The sequence below is a fragment of the Amblyraja radiata genome, chromosome 38 (genome assembly GCF_010909765.2).
Source record: "Amblyraja radiata isolate CabotCenter1 chromosome 38, sAmbRad1.1.pri, whole genome shotgun sequence".
Classification (NCBI taxonomy): domain Eukaryota; kingdom Metazoa; phylum Chordata; class Chondrichthyes; order Rajiformes; family Rajidae; genus Amblyraja; species Amblyraja radiata.
In genome coordinates this window covers 7,879,003-7,891,159 of record NC_045993.1, presented here as the reverse complement: position 1 = coordinate 7,891,159, position 12,157 = coordinate 7,879,003, and the positions used below count along the sequence as shown (strand labels likewise).

At 46.8% G+C, this 12,157-nt stretch overlaps 1 protein-coding gene across 1 annotated transcript in view; it reads left to right on the top strand.

Moving 5' to 3' along the window:
- Positions 1-6,622: 6,622 nt before the first annotated feature.
- The window catches only part of LOC116966800 (arf-GAP with dual PH domain-containing protein 1-like), a 31,134-nt gene continuing 25,599 nt past the window's right edge, over positions 6,623-12,157 (top strand). Inside the window, exon 1 of the mRNA XM_033013138.1 lies at positions 6,623-6,798. Coding sequence (XP_032869029.1) covers positions 6,623-6,798 — 176 coding nt within the window. The remainder of the gene's footprint in view (positions 6,799-12,157) is intronic.

Sequence of the window (12,157 nt, the reverse complement as noted above, 5' to 3'; positions counted from 1 at the left end):
GAAAGTGCGAATGAGTCGATTCATTTAAAATACGCTATTTATTATTTTTAAAGCTGAATTATCACACAGCAAAACCAGAACAATTTATCAACGCGAAATTGAATATTTCACTGGCCGGTCAAATGACACAAAAGCACTTTAGATTATAAAACCTTTCTAAAACAGCCACCAACTCCAAGATTGAATTGGAAATAGATTTTAGGTGCTCAGCTGCACCACGACAAATGCACAGTGTTTCTTTGAACAGGGAAAGTGAAACTCATTTTGGATTTCGTTTAGATATCCAATTCAGAGCTGACACATGCTTGCATTAAGTCATAACCTCATTGCCATTCTGAGATCACATCAGCAGACAGCCAATGCAAAAGGAGGCATCATATTAAAAAGTAATTCCTTCACTGTCAATATTCCAAACACTTGGCCACTGATGGACAGGCAGAATATTTCAAGGGAAATATTAATATTTCTTTGTAAAAGGTGGAGTACAGGTTACGTGTGGCAGAGTTACTGCAGAATATTGACTCTAACTTCCAGTCACACTCTCTCTCCATCCCTCCACCGTCCTAGTTCTCCGACCAACCTGATTAAATTTTATCTCTGAATGCTTCGTTGTCACCTTCCCCCAGCTAACAATGATCGACTCTACATTTGATCCTCGTCCCCTTTGATGTCTTGCTTTCACACCTCACCCTTCCTTATCTCTATGTCTCTCTCTCTCTCTCTCTCCCCTGACTCTCTCTCGGTCTGAAGAAGGGTCTCGACCCGAGACGTCACCCATTCCTTCTCTCCAGAGATGCTGCCTGTCCCGCTGAGTTACTCCAGCATTTTGTGTCTATCTTTGGTGAAAACCAGCACCTGCAGCTCCTTCCATGTTGTGTCTACTGCAGAACAAGTTCCGCTTCAGAAACTTGAACACGTAATCCAAACTGACAGGGCAATGCTGACAGATTGCCGCATGGTTGAAGGGAGGTATTTTGGTCGAAAGAATTTGCATTGCAGGCAGGCTGAAGAATTATTTTTAAATGTATTTACAGCACGCACCTAAAAATTTGCCTCACACATCTCCTTTACATTTTACCCCCACCTTAAAGCTATAATAATAATAATAATAAATTTTATTTATGGGCGCCTTTCAAGAGTCTCAAGGGCACCTTACAAAAATTGAGCATGTAGAGGAAAAACATGTAAGGGGAATGAAATAAATAGTAGAGACATGACTAGGTGTATGTGACAATAAATTCAACCTTTCAACCTTTCAACCTTTCAACCTAGTACACAAATTAAAGACAGAATTCAATACAAAACACAGTATGAGGCAATTAATGCACAGATGAAAAGGGACGGGGACGTGGGGCTAAGGATAGGCAGAGGTGAAGAGATGGGTCTTGAGGCGGGACTGGAAGATGGTGAGGGACACGGAATTGCGGATCAGTTGGGGGAGGGAGTTCCAGAGCCTGGGAGCTTGCCCTGGAGAAGGCTCTGTCCCCAAAACTGCGGAGGTTGGACTTGTGGATGGAGAGGAGACCGGCTGATGTGGATCTGAGGGACCGTGAGGGTTGGTAGGGGAGAGGAGGTCAGTGAGATATGGGGGGGGGCCAGATGGTGGAGGGCTTTGTAGGTGAGGATCAGGATTTTGTAGGTGATCCGGTGGGAGATGGGAAGCCAGTGAAGTTTTTTGAGGACTGGAGTGATGTGATGCCAGGATTTGGTGTGGGTGATGAGTCGGGCGGCTGCGTTCTGGACCAGTTGGAGTCGGTTGATGTAGGTGGAGCTGATGCCAAGGAGAAGTGAGTTGCAATAGTCCAGTCGGGAGGAGATGAAGGCATGCCCTTGACGTTTCCAACTTGGGAATAAAGATCGAACGATCTTGTGTTCATTTTTGGTCGCCCCCATTATACGAAGGATGTGGAGCTTTGGCGGATGGTGCAGCAGAGGTTTATCAGAATGCTGGCTGGATTGGACGGTATTAGTTTTATAGAGATACAGTGTGGAAGGCCCTTCGGCCCACCGAGTCCGCACAGACCTGAGTTCACCCTGTACACTGGTCCTATCCCACACATCATAATCATACTTTATTAGCCTAGTGTGTTTTGCACCATATACGAGGAATTTCATTTGTCATACAGTTATATCAATAAAAGCAACAGAACACACCAAATAGATTTTAACATGAACATCCACCACAGTGACTCCTCCACATTCCTCACTGTGATGGAAGGTGAAATAAAGTTCAATCTCTTCCATTCTTTGTTCCCCCTCGGTCGGGGGCCTCGAGCCTTCTGTTGACGGGGCGATCTTGACTCCCGTAGCTATGTGAGACATATGATCTATATTGTTCTATGTGCGACATATGATAATAACACTCTGAACTCTCGAGTATAATGGAATCATCTTATCTTTCAAGTTCACAATAGACAATAGACATTAGGTGCAGGAGTAGGCCATTCGGCCCTTCGAGCCAGCACCGCCATTCAATGTGATCATGGCTGATCATTCCCAATCAGTACCCCGTTCCTGCCTTCTCCCCATATCCCCTGACTCCGCTATCTTTAAGAGCCCTATCTAGCTCTCTCTTGAAAGCATCCAGAGAACCTGCCTCCACCGCCCTCTGAGGCAGAGAATTCCACAGACTCACCACTCTTTGTGAGAAAAAGTGTTTCCTCGTCTCCGTTCTAAATGGCTTACTCCTTATTCTTAAACTGTGGCCCCTGGTTCTGGCCTCCCCCAACATCGGGAACATGTTTCCTGCCTCTAGCGTGTCCAAACCCTTAACAATCTTATATGTTTCAATAAGATCCCCTCTCATCCTTCTAAACTCCAGAGTGTACAAGCCCAGCTGCTCCATTCTCTCAATATATGACAGTCCCGCCATCCCAGGGATTAACCTTGTAAACCTACGCTGCACTCCCTCAATAGCAAGAATGTCCTTCCTCAAATTAGGGGACCAAAACTGCACATAATACTCCAGGTGTGGTCTCACTAGGGCCCTGTACAACTGCAGAAGGACCTCTTTGCTCCTGTATTCGACTCTTGACTAAGACAATGGTAAAGGACTTCATCTAACAGTTCAGTATAGACACAAAATGCTCAGCGGGACAGGCAACATCTCTGGAGAGAAGGAATGGGTGAAGCTTCGGGTCGAGACCCTTCTTCAGACTGAAGAACCCGAAACGTCACCCCCCCATTCCTTCTCTCCAGAGATGCTGCCTGTCCCGCTGAGTTACTCCAGTATTTTGCCTTATTACTTCAGTATGTTAGGTTTAGTTGCAAGAAAAGAGTATTCTAAAAATTCCCCCTCACCTTAAACCTATTTCCTCTATTGTTCAAAAATTGTTTCTGTGTGTGTGTGTGTGTGTGTGTGTGGTGGGGGGGGGGGGGGGGGGGGGGGGGGGGGGGGGGGGGGGGGGGGGGAGAATTGAATAGAGAATTGTCTCCATTTAAAAAAAATCTCTTATGCAATCCCTCCACAGACGCTGCCTGCCTGACCTGCTGGGTTCCTCCAGCACTTTTGTGCCTTGTTCGAGATTCCAGCACCTGCAGTTCCATGGAGTTTCTCATCCCCTCTGCGGTGGCTGCGGTCTCTAGCGGCGGCCGCGGGGAGGCGGTGTCGAGCCGAGCCTCTCCGCTCTATTACAGAATGAGAGCGAGGAACCACAGTGGATTGCGGAATGCGGAAAAAGGTTGCTCTGCGGCTGCCAGTTCCTCCATGACCGATTTTCATTAACGCACACCATATTTTATGTTTAAATCTTGCAAAACCAACCCGACATAAGAAGAATCAGCGAGCGTTTTTTTTAAGTTATCTCCCAGAAGAGAGGGGGGTGATTGAATAAAGAGAATCAGGAGACGAATCGATTGGAGGGGCTCTGTCCATTGCATTTAAAGTTTTGCCGCGACTTACAACTGAAGGGGAGAGTTATGTCAGCCGAGAAGGAGAGGATTTTCAGAGCGTTGAAGGACGTGGTTCAGATTCCTGGCAATGGAATATGTGGTGACTGCGATTTGCCAGGTAATGTACAACTTTTCCAAGAGAGAGGAGGGAGGGGAGGGGAGGGGAGGGGAGAGGGGGGGGGTTGTCAGTCTGTTAGAGAAAGAAAACTTTCTTTTGCTGAATTGAAGAAAAAAAACTGTTTGGGACACTGAATAGCTGCCCTACTTCGAAAGCACTCAGAAAGCACACTCTCCCTTTCACCCAGAGAGTTGTGAATCTGTGGACTTCTCTGCCACAGACTTCTCTGTGGAGGCCAATTCACTGGATGTTTTCAACAGATTTAACTCTTGGGGCTAAAGGAATCAAGGGATGTGGCGGAAAAAAGCAGGAATTGATTTTAGATGATCAGCCATGATCATATTGAATGGCTCGAAGGGCCTACTCCTGCACCTATTCTCTATGCTGTTCTAAATGCAGGCAGTTCCCCATGCAGGTACACAAAATTGCTGGGGAAACTCAGCGGGTGCAGCAGCATCTATGGAGCGAAGGAAATAGGCGACGTTTCGGGCCGAAACCCTTCTTCAGACATGTTCCCCATGCAGAGTGTGTGGGCAGTGGTGTGGTCAGCTGAGTCAATGCTTGTGCCTAGTTCTTAAGTCCTAGGAGTAGAATTAGGCCATTCTGCCCATCAAGTCTACTCCACCATTCAATCATGGCTGATCTATCTCCCCTCTCAACCCCATTCTCCTGCCTTCTCCCCATAACCTCTCACACCCGTACATATCAAGGTCAGGTTGAATTATTTAAATATATATATCATTCACAAAACAGCACAGCATCGGAACAGGCCCTTCAGCCCACAATGTCCGTGGCGAGCATAATGCCAAGTTCAACTAATCTCCACTGTCCGCATCTGATCTATATCCTTCCATTCATAAGGTCAGAAGTGATAGGAGCAGAATTAGGCCATTCGGCCCATCAAGTCTACTCCGCCATTCAATCACGCCTGATCTATCTCTCCCTCCTAACCCCATTCTCCTGCCTTCTCCCCATAACCCCTGACACCCGATCCTGATCAACAATCTATCTATCTCTGCCTTAACATCCACTGACTTGGCCTCCACAGCCATCTGTGGGCTGGTTGCAAATGGACCAAAGGGGGACTATTTTAAGGTGGGCTAGTATATCTAATTGATTCATAGAGTCTTACAGTGAGGAAACAGGCCCTTCGGCCCCACACCGGCCAACATGTCCCATCTACACGTCCCACCTGCCCGATTTTGGCCCATATCTCTTCAAACCTATCCTATCCATGTAACCCCTGCATTCCCCCTCCCTCCCTCCCCTCCCCTCCCACCCTAGTCATCCTACCAAGTCCACTGTTTGTATCCAGCCTCCGAGATAAAGAATTACAACGGTTTAAAGGTACTTTATTGTCACATGTATCGAGGTACAATTGAATTCCCTTTCTGCATACCATTCAGTAAAAGTATTAAACCCCTGTCCCACAGTACGAGTTCATTCCAAGAGCTCTCTCTCCCGAGTTTGCCCTGATTCGAACTCGGAGATTTACGGCAATGGCCGCTCGTCGGTACTCGGGGCTCTCGTGGACATTTTTCATAGTGTTGAAACATCTTCCCGAGCTTACCTGCCGTTAGCGAGTCTTCCCGAGTACCTTCTGTTAGCGTTACGAGCCGGTAAGAGACGTCCCCGAGCTCCGACGTACCCGCTACGTTCATTCTCCGTGCTTGCCACGAGCTTGATTTTTTTTTAAACTCGGGAGAGCTCTTGGAATTAACTCGTACCGTGGGACAGGGCTATTACTGCACATAAGCATGTAATCTTAGTTAAGTACAAGTGTGTAGGAATAGTTCACCAAGACCGTATACAAGAGTACACAAGGTGGTGCAGCGGTAGAGTTGCTGCCTTACAGTGCCAGACACCTGGGTTCGATCCTAAATATGGGTGCTGTCTGTGTGGAGTTTGTATGTTCTCCGCTTGGGTTTTCTCCAGTTTCCTCCAATATTCCAAAGACGTGCAGGTTTGAAGGTTAATTGGCTTCTGTAAATTATCTTTAGTGCGTAGGATAGGACTAGTGTACAGGTGATCACTGGTTGGAGTGGACTCGGTGGGCTGAAGGTGTTTCCATGCTGTATTTCTAAACTAAATTAATGTCACCATGTTTTGCGACGCCATTTTTCATGATTCAACTCCAATTTGCTATAATTGTAGATTTCTTAACCTGGGAATGGAGCAGCTGGGCTTGTACACTCTGGAATTTAGAAGGATGAGAGGATATCTTATTGAAACATATAAGATTATTACGGGTTTGAACACGCTGGAGGCAGGAAACATGTTCCCGATGTTGGGGGAGTCCAGAAGCAGGGGCCACACAGTTTAAGAATAAGGGGTAAGCCATTTAGAACGGAGATGAGGAAACTTTTTCTCACAGAGAGTGGTGAGTCTGTGGAATTCTCTGCCTCAGGTGGAGGCAGGTTCTCTGGATACTTTCAAGAGAGAGCTAGATAGGGCTCTTGAAGACAGTGGAGTCAGGGGATGTGGGGAGAAGGCAGGAACGGGGTACTGATTGGGAATGATCAGCCATGATCACATTGGATGGCGGTGCTGGCTCGAAGGGCCGAATGACCTACTCCTGCACCTATTGTCTGTTGACCATGAGGGCCCGTTGCCATGGTCAGCCTGGCCAAGCACAGCCGTGGTGTCCTCCACCACTGTAGGGCGTGTCCGGTCCACGTGCTCTGCCTCTTGGAGCGGGGCACGGTCCAGCCAAGCCCCAGGCTGTTGCACGGCCTCCAGAAGCCCACTCCACCGAAGCCTGGACAGGGCCTCATTCTGAGCCTACCGCAGTACCCTCAATAACATTGATCTCCCAACCAACTCAACGCATGAGGTTACAAATCACTGAATGCCTCTGGATTTTCTTCATTCCAACTGTGTGACGCTGCTCCTGTAAAGCTGAAACAACCACGAACAGCTTGGTGTTCAAGAAAGAACTGCAGATGCTGGAAATATCAACGGTAGATAAAAAATGCTGGAGAAACTCAGCGGGTGAGGCAGCATCTATGGAGCGAAGGAAATAGGCCACGTTTGGGGTCGAGACACTTCTTCAGACTTGGGGAACACTTTGTCGGGAGAAGTGGTGGAGGCAGATACGATGGTGGTATGTAAGAGGCCCTTTGATAGGGATATGGATGAATATGGATCATGTGCAGGCCAAGGAGATTAGTTTAATTTGGCATCATGTTCTTGACAGACATTGAGAGACAAAGGGCTTGTTCTTGTGCTGTACTCTTTGAGGGAGAACATTTAAAACATTCATAAAGCATTTGGATGATGCTTGGATAGGTAGTTTTGGAGGGATATGTGCCAAACGCAGGCAGGTGGGACGAGGTGATACAGCGTTTGAGTGGCTATCTTAGAACGCCAGAGACTCTGGTTCCATCCTGACTACGGGTGCTGTCTGTACATTCTCCCCACAACCCGCCTGGGTTTTCTCCAGTTTCCTCCCACATTCCAAAGACGGTACGGGCCTGTGGGCGAATTGATTTGATAAAATTATAAATTGGCTCCAGTATGTGTGTGGGATAGTATTAGTACGCGGGGATCACTGGTCGGGGCGGACTCGATGGGCCGAAGGGCCTGTTTCCGCACTGTATGTTTGTGAGACGCAAAGAACGGCAGATGCTGGTTACAGGAAAGGCACAAAAGTGCTGGAGTATCTCAGCGGGGCAGGCAGCATCTGTGGAGGAAATGGATAGGTGATGTTTCGGGTCACGGGATACGGGATTCATAGCAAAAGGATTTGAGTATAGGAGCAGGGAGGTTCTACTGCAGTTGTACAGGGTCTTGGTGAGACCACACCTGGAGTATTGTGTACAGTTTTGGTCTCCTAATCTGAGGAAAGGCATTCTTGCCATAGAGGGAGTACAGAGAAGGTTCACCAGACTGATTCCTGGGATGTCAGGACTTTCATATGGAGAAAGACTGGATAGACTCGGCTTGTACTCGCTAGAATTTAGAAGATTGAGGGGGGATCTTATAGAAACTTACAAAATTCTTAAGGGGTTGGACATGGCTAGATGCAGGAAGATTGTTCCCGATGTTGGGGAAGTCCAGGACAAGGGGTCACAGTTTAAGGATAAGGGGGAAATTCTTTCGGACCGAGATGAGAAAAACATTTTTCACACAGAGAGTGGTGAATCTCTGGAACTCTCTGCCACAGAAGGTAGTTGAGGCCACAGTTCATTGGCTATATTTAAGAGGGAGTTAGATGTGGCCCTTGTGGCTAAGGGGATCAGGGGGTATGGAGAGAAGGCAGGTACAGGATACTGAGTTGGATGATCAGCCATGATCATATTGAATGTCGGTGCAGGCTCGAAGGGCCGAATGGCCTACTCCTGCACCTATTTTCTATGTTTCTATGTTTCTATGAGATGCAAAGAACTGCAGATGCTGGTTACAGGAAAGGCACAAAAGTGCTGGAGTAACTCAGCGGGACAGGCAGCATCTGTGGAGGAAATGGATAGGCGATGTTTAGGGTCAGGGACCTTCTTCAGACTCGCTGTATTCATCTATGTTTTTTTTTTTTCCGTTTTTTGATTTGGATTTGTTGCATCTGCAATTTTTGTTTTATTACTTTGCGAATGAGGACAAGTCTTTGAGAGAGCGGTCTAACATGTCTGAATAAGAATGTTTCAGTCAGGCGTGGCATAGCTCAGTCAGACACCTTGTGCAGCTCAAAGTTGTTCGAAACTGCCCTCGTGAGCGACTGCGCGGAGCCAAGTACTGACAACAAGTTTATACATGAAAGTGCAAGATTACTCGCGAGACTCAAGCTGCAAAAGACGATTTAATAGCATTTAGCTTGCACTAGTTCGCAGGATCTCGGCTACAGGCGTTGTAAGTGTTTGTAAGATATGTGGTGCAGCGGTAGAGTTGCAGCCTCACAGCGTCAGGGACCCGGGTTCCATGCTGACTCCGGGTGCTGTCTGTCTGGAGTTTGCACGTCCTCCCCGTGACCTGCGTGGGTTTTCTCCGGGTGCTCCGGTTTCAATAAACAATAGACAATAGCTGCAGGAGTAGGCCATTCAGCACCTTCGAGCCAGCACCACCATTCAATGTGATCATGGCTGATCATCCCCAATCAGTACCCCGTTCCTGCCTTCTCCCCATATCCTCTGACTCCGCTATCTTTAAGAGCCCTATCTAGCTCTCTCTTGAAAGCATCCAGAGAACCGGCCTCCACCGCCCTCTGAGGCAGAGAATTCCACAGACTCACCACTCTGTGAGAAAAAGTGTTTCCTCATCTCCGTTCTAAATGGCTTATCCCTTATTCTTAAACTGTGTGGCCCCTGGTTTCCTCCCATGCTCCAAAGACGTGCAGGTTTGCAGGTTAATTGGCTTCTGTGAATTGCCCCTAATGTGCAGGATAGTGTGAGTGCACGTTGGGTGATCGCTGGTCGACGTGGGGCAAAGGCCCTGTTTCCGCGCTGTATCTCTAAACTAAAGGTGGCAACACGGGTAGATGAGGTGGCATGGATGGCGTATGTCGTATGCTTGCCATCATTGCCAGGGGCATTGAACGTAAGATTCAGGAAGTCACGGGGCAGTTCTGTAGAACTTTGGTGAGGCCTGCATGTGGAGTATTGCGTACAGTTCTGGTCGCCCGACATGTGGAAGCTTTGGAGAGGGTGCAGAGGAGGATGGTCAGAATGCTGCCTGGATTACAGGGTTTCAGCTACAGACGATGGTTGGATAGACTTGGATTGCTGTCTTCTTTTTATTAAAACAGGTGATGTGGTCAGTATCAGGCCGCTGTCTGTGGGATCTTGCTGTGTACCGATCGGCCCCTGCGATCCTGACATTGCAACTGAATTTCACAGGGCGTCGAGCACCCCACAAGATGCCTGGGGCTGCCAAGAAAAACCCTTTGATATTTTGTTCATGAGACTGTAAGATGTCCCTGTCTAGATATGTTGCCCTGAAGAAACAAGTTCTGGTTGAGTGTCAGTAGTTCAGCTCATTCACTGCACAGACAGATCTCGGCGTGTGCGGGCCTGATTTACCGGCTTGCCTGACAAGCAGTGGGTGCTGTAGCTATCAGGTGAGGCAGCTAGGAGCTCAGTCCATACAGACCAACCCCACCCTTCACCCACTCCGCACAGACTACAGCACAATAGTTATGAGATACAGCGGGGAAACAGGCCCTTCGGCCCATTGAGTCCACGCTGACCAACGATTGCTAGCAGTATCCTACACACACACACACACACACATAGACAGACTCACACACACACACACACACACACACACACACACACACACACACAGAAGAACAGACACACACACACACACACACACACACACATAGACAGACTCACACACACACAGACACACACAGACACACACACACACAGAAGAACAGACACACACATACACACACACACACACAAGGCAAGGCAAGGCAAATGTATTTGTATAGCACCATTCGTGCAAACAGCAATTCAAGGTGCTTTACAGGAAAGAAAAAATAAAATAGTCAATAATTAAAAATTGCAAAATAAGCAATACGACAAATGTATGAATAATAAAACAACGTCAATGAAACAATAAAACGATTTTAAAAAGCACATAAAAGGGTTAAAATTGGACGGTTAAGATTACCTGCATGTCGGGTTATGGAAAAGCTATAGTAAACAACAGTGTTTTTAGGCCTGATTTAAATGCGCTTACAGTCTGTGCACACCTCAGGTGTTCAGGGAGCTTGTTCCACAGGTGTGGAGCATAAAAACCGAATGCTGCTTCAGCCTTTTTAGTTCTGACCCTGGGAACACAGAGTAAACCTGTCCCTGAAGACCTGAGGAGTCTAGGCGCCTCATATACAACAAGTAGGTCAGAGATGTATTTTGGACCAAGACCATTCAGTGCCTTGTAGGTCAGTAACAGAATTTTAAAATCTATCCTCTTACACACAGGGAGCCAGTGCAAAGATTTAAGGACAGGTGTAATGTGGTCCATTTTCTTGGTGTTGGTCAAGACTCTGGCAGCGGCATTTTGGATAAGCTGCAGTTGTTTAATTGATTTTTTATTGAGACCTGTAAAGATGCCATTACAATAATCTAACCTACTAAAAATATATGCATGAACAAGTTTTTCAGTGTCTTCTTTGGACAGAAATCCCTTGATTCTTGCAATATTTTTTAGATGGTAATAGGCAGATCTGGTAATGGTCTTTATATGGCTGTTAAAATTCAAATCCGAGTCCATAACTACACCAAGGTTTCTGGCTTTGTCTGTGGTTTTCAGTGCAATTGAGTCGAGTTGAGCACTCACCTCTAGCCTTGTTTTTTGGGACCAAAGACAATAATTTCTGTCTTATTTGCATTGAGCTTGAGGAAGTTCTGGTTCATCCACTCATTGATATGTTTGACACACTGGCTCGGTGAGTGTAGGGGACTATGGTCATGTGGTGACACTGCGATATATAGTTGTGTGTCATCGTCATAAGTGTGGTAGGATATGTTAAAATGCTCTATGATCTGAGCTAGGGGGAGCATATAAATGTTGAACAAAATGGGTCCAAGAATGGAGCCCTGAGGAACCCCGCATGTGAGTTTTGTACGTTCTGATTCAAAATTACCAAGGGAAACAAAATAATCCCGATCTTTCAAGTAAGATTTGAACCAGTCCAGCACAGAACCAGAGAGTCCCACCCACTTCTCCAGTCTGTCAAGCAGTATGTTGTGGTCCACCGTATCAAAAGCAGCACTGAGATCTAGAAGTACCAAAACTGAAGCTTTTGATGCATCACTGTTTAGATGTATGTCGTTTAGGACCTTAGTGAGTGCAGTCTCGGTGCTGTGATGTGGCCGAAATCCCGACTGGAAAACATTAAAAATATTGTTTTGGGTCATAAAGCAGTAAATTTGTTGGTAAACTACCCTTTCAATAATCTTTGCCAAAAATGCTGAATTAGATATGGACCTGTAGTTGCTCATAGCTGAGGCATCCAAATTAGGCTTCTTCATAGGGGCTTGATCACTGCTGTTTTTAAGGCTTCGGAAAATGCCCCGATTGAAGGGAAGTGTTTACTATATTCAGTACTTCTGGTGCAACACTGTTAAAAATATTTTAAAGAAGCTTGTGGGCAGCAGATCAAGACAGCAGGTCGTGGACTTTAGCTGTTGAACAGTTTCAGTCAGAGTG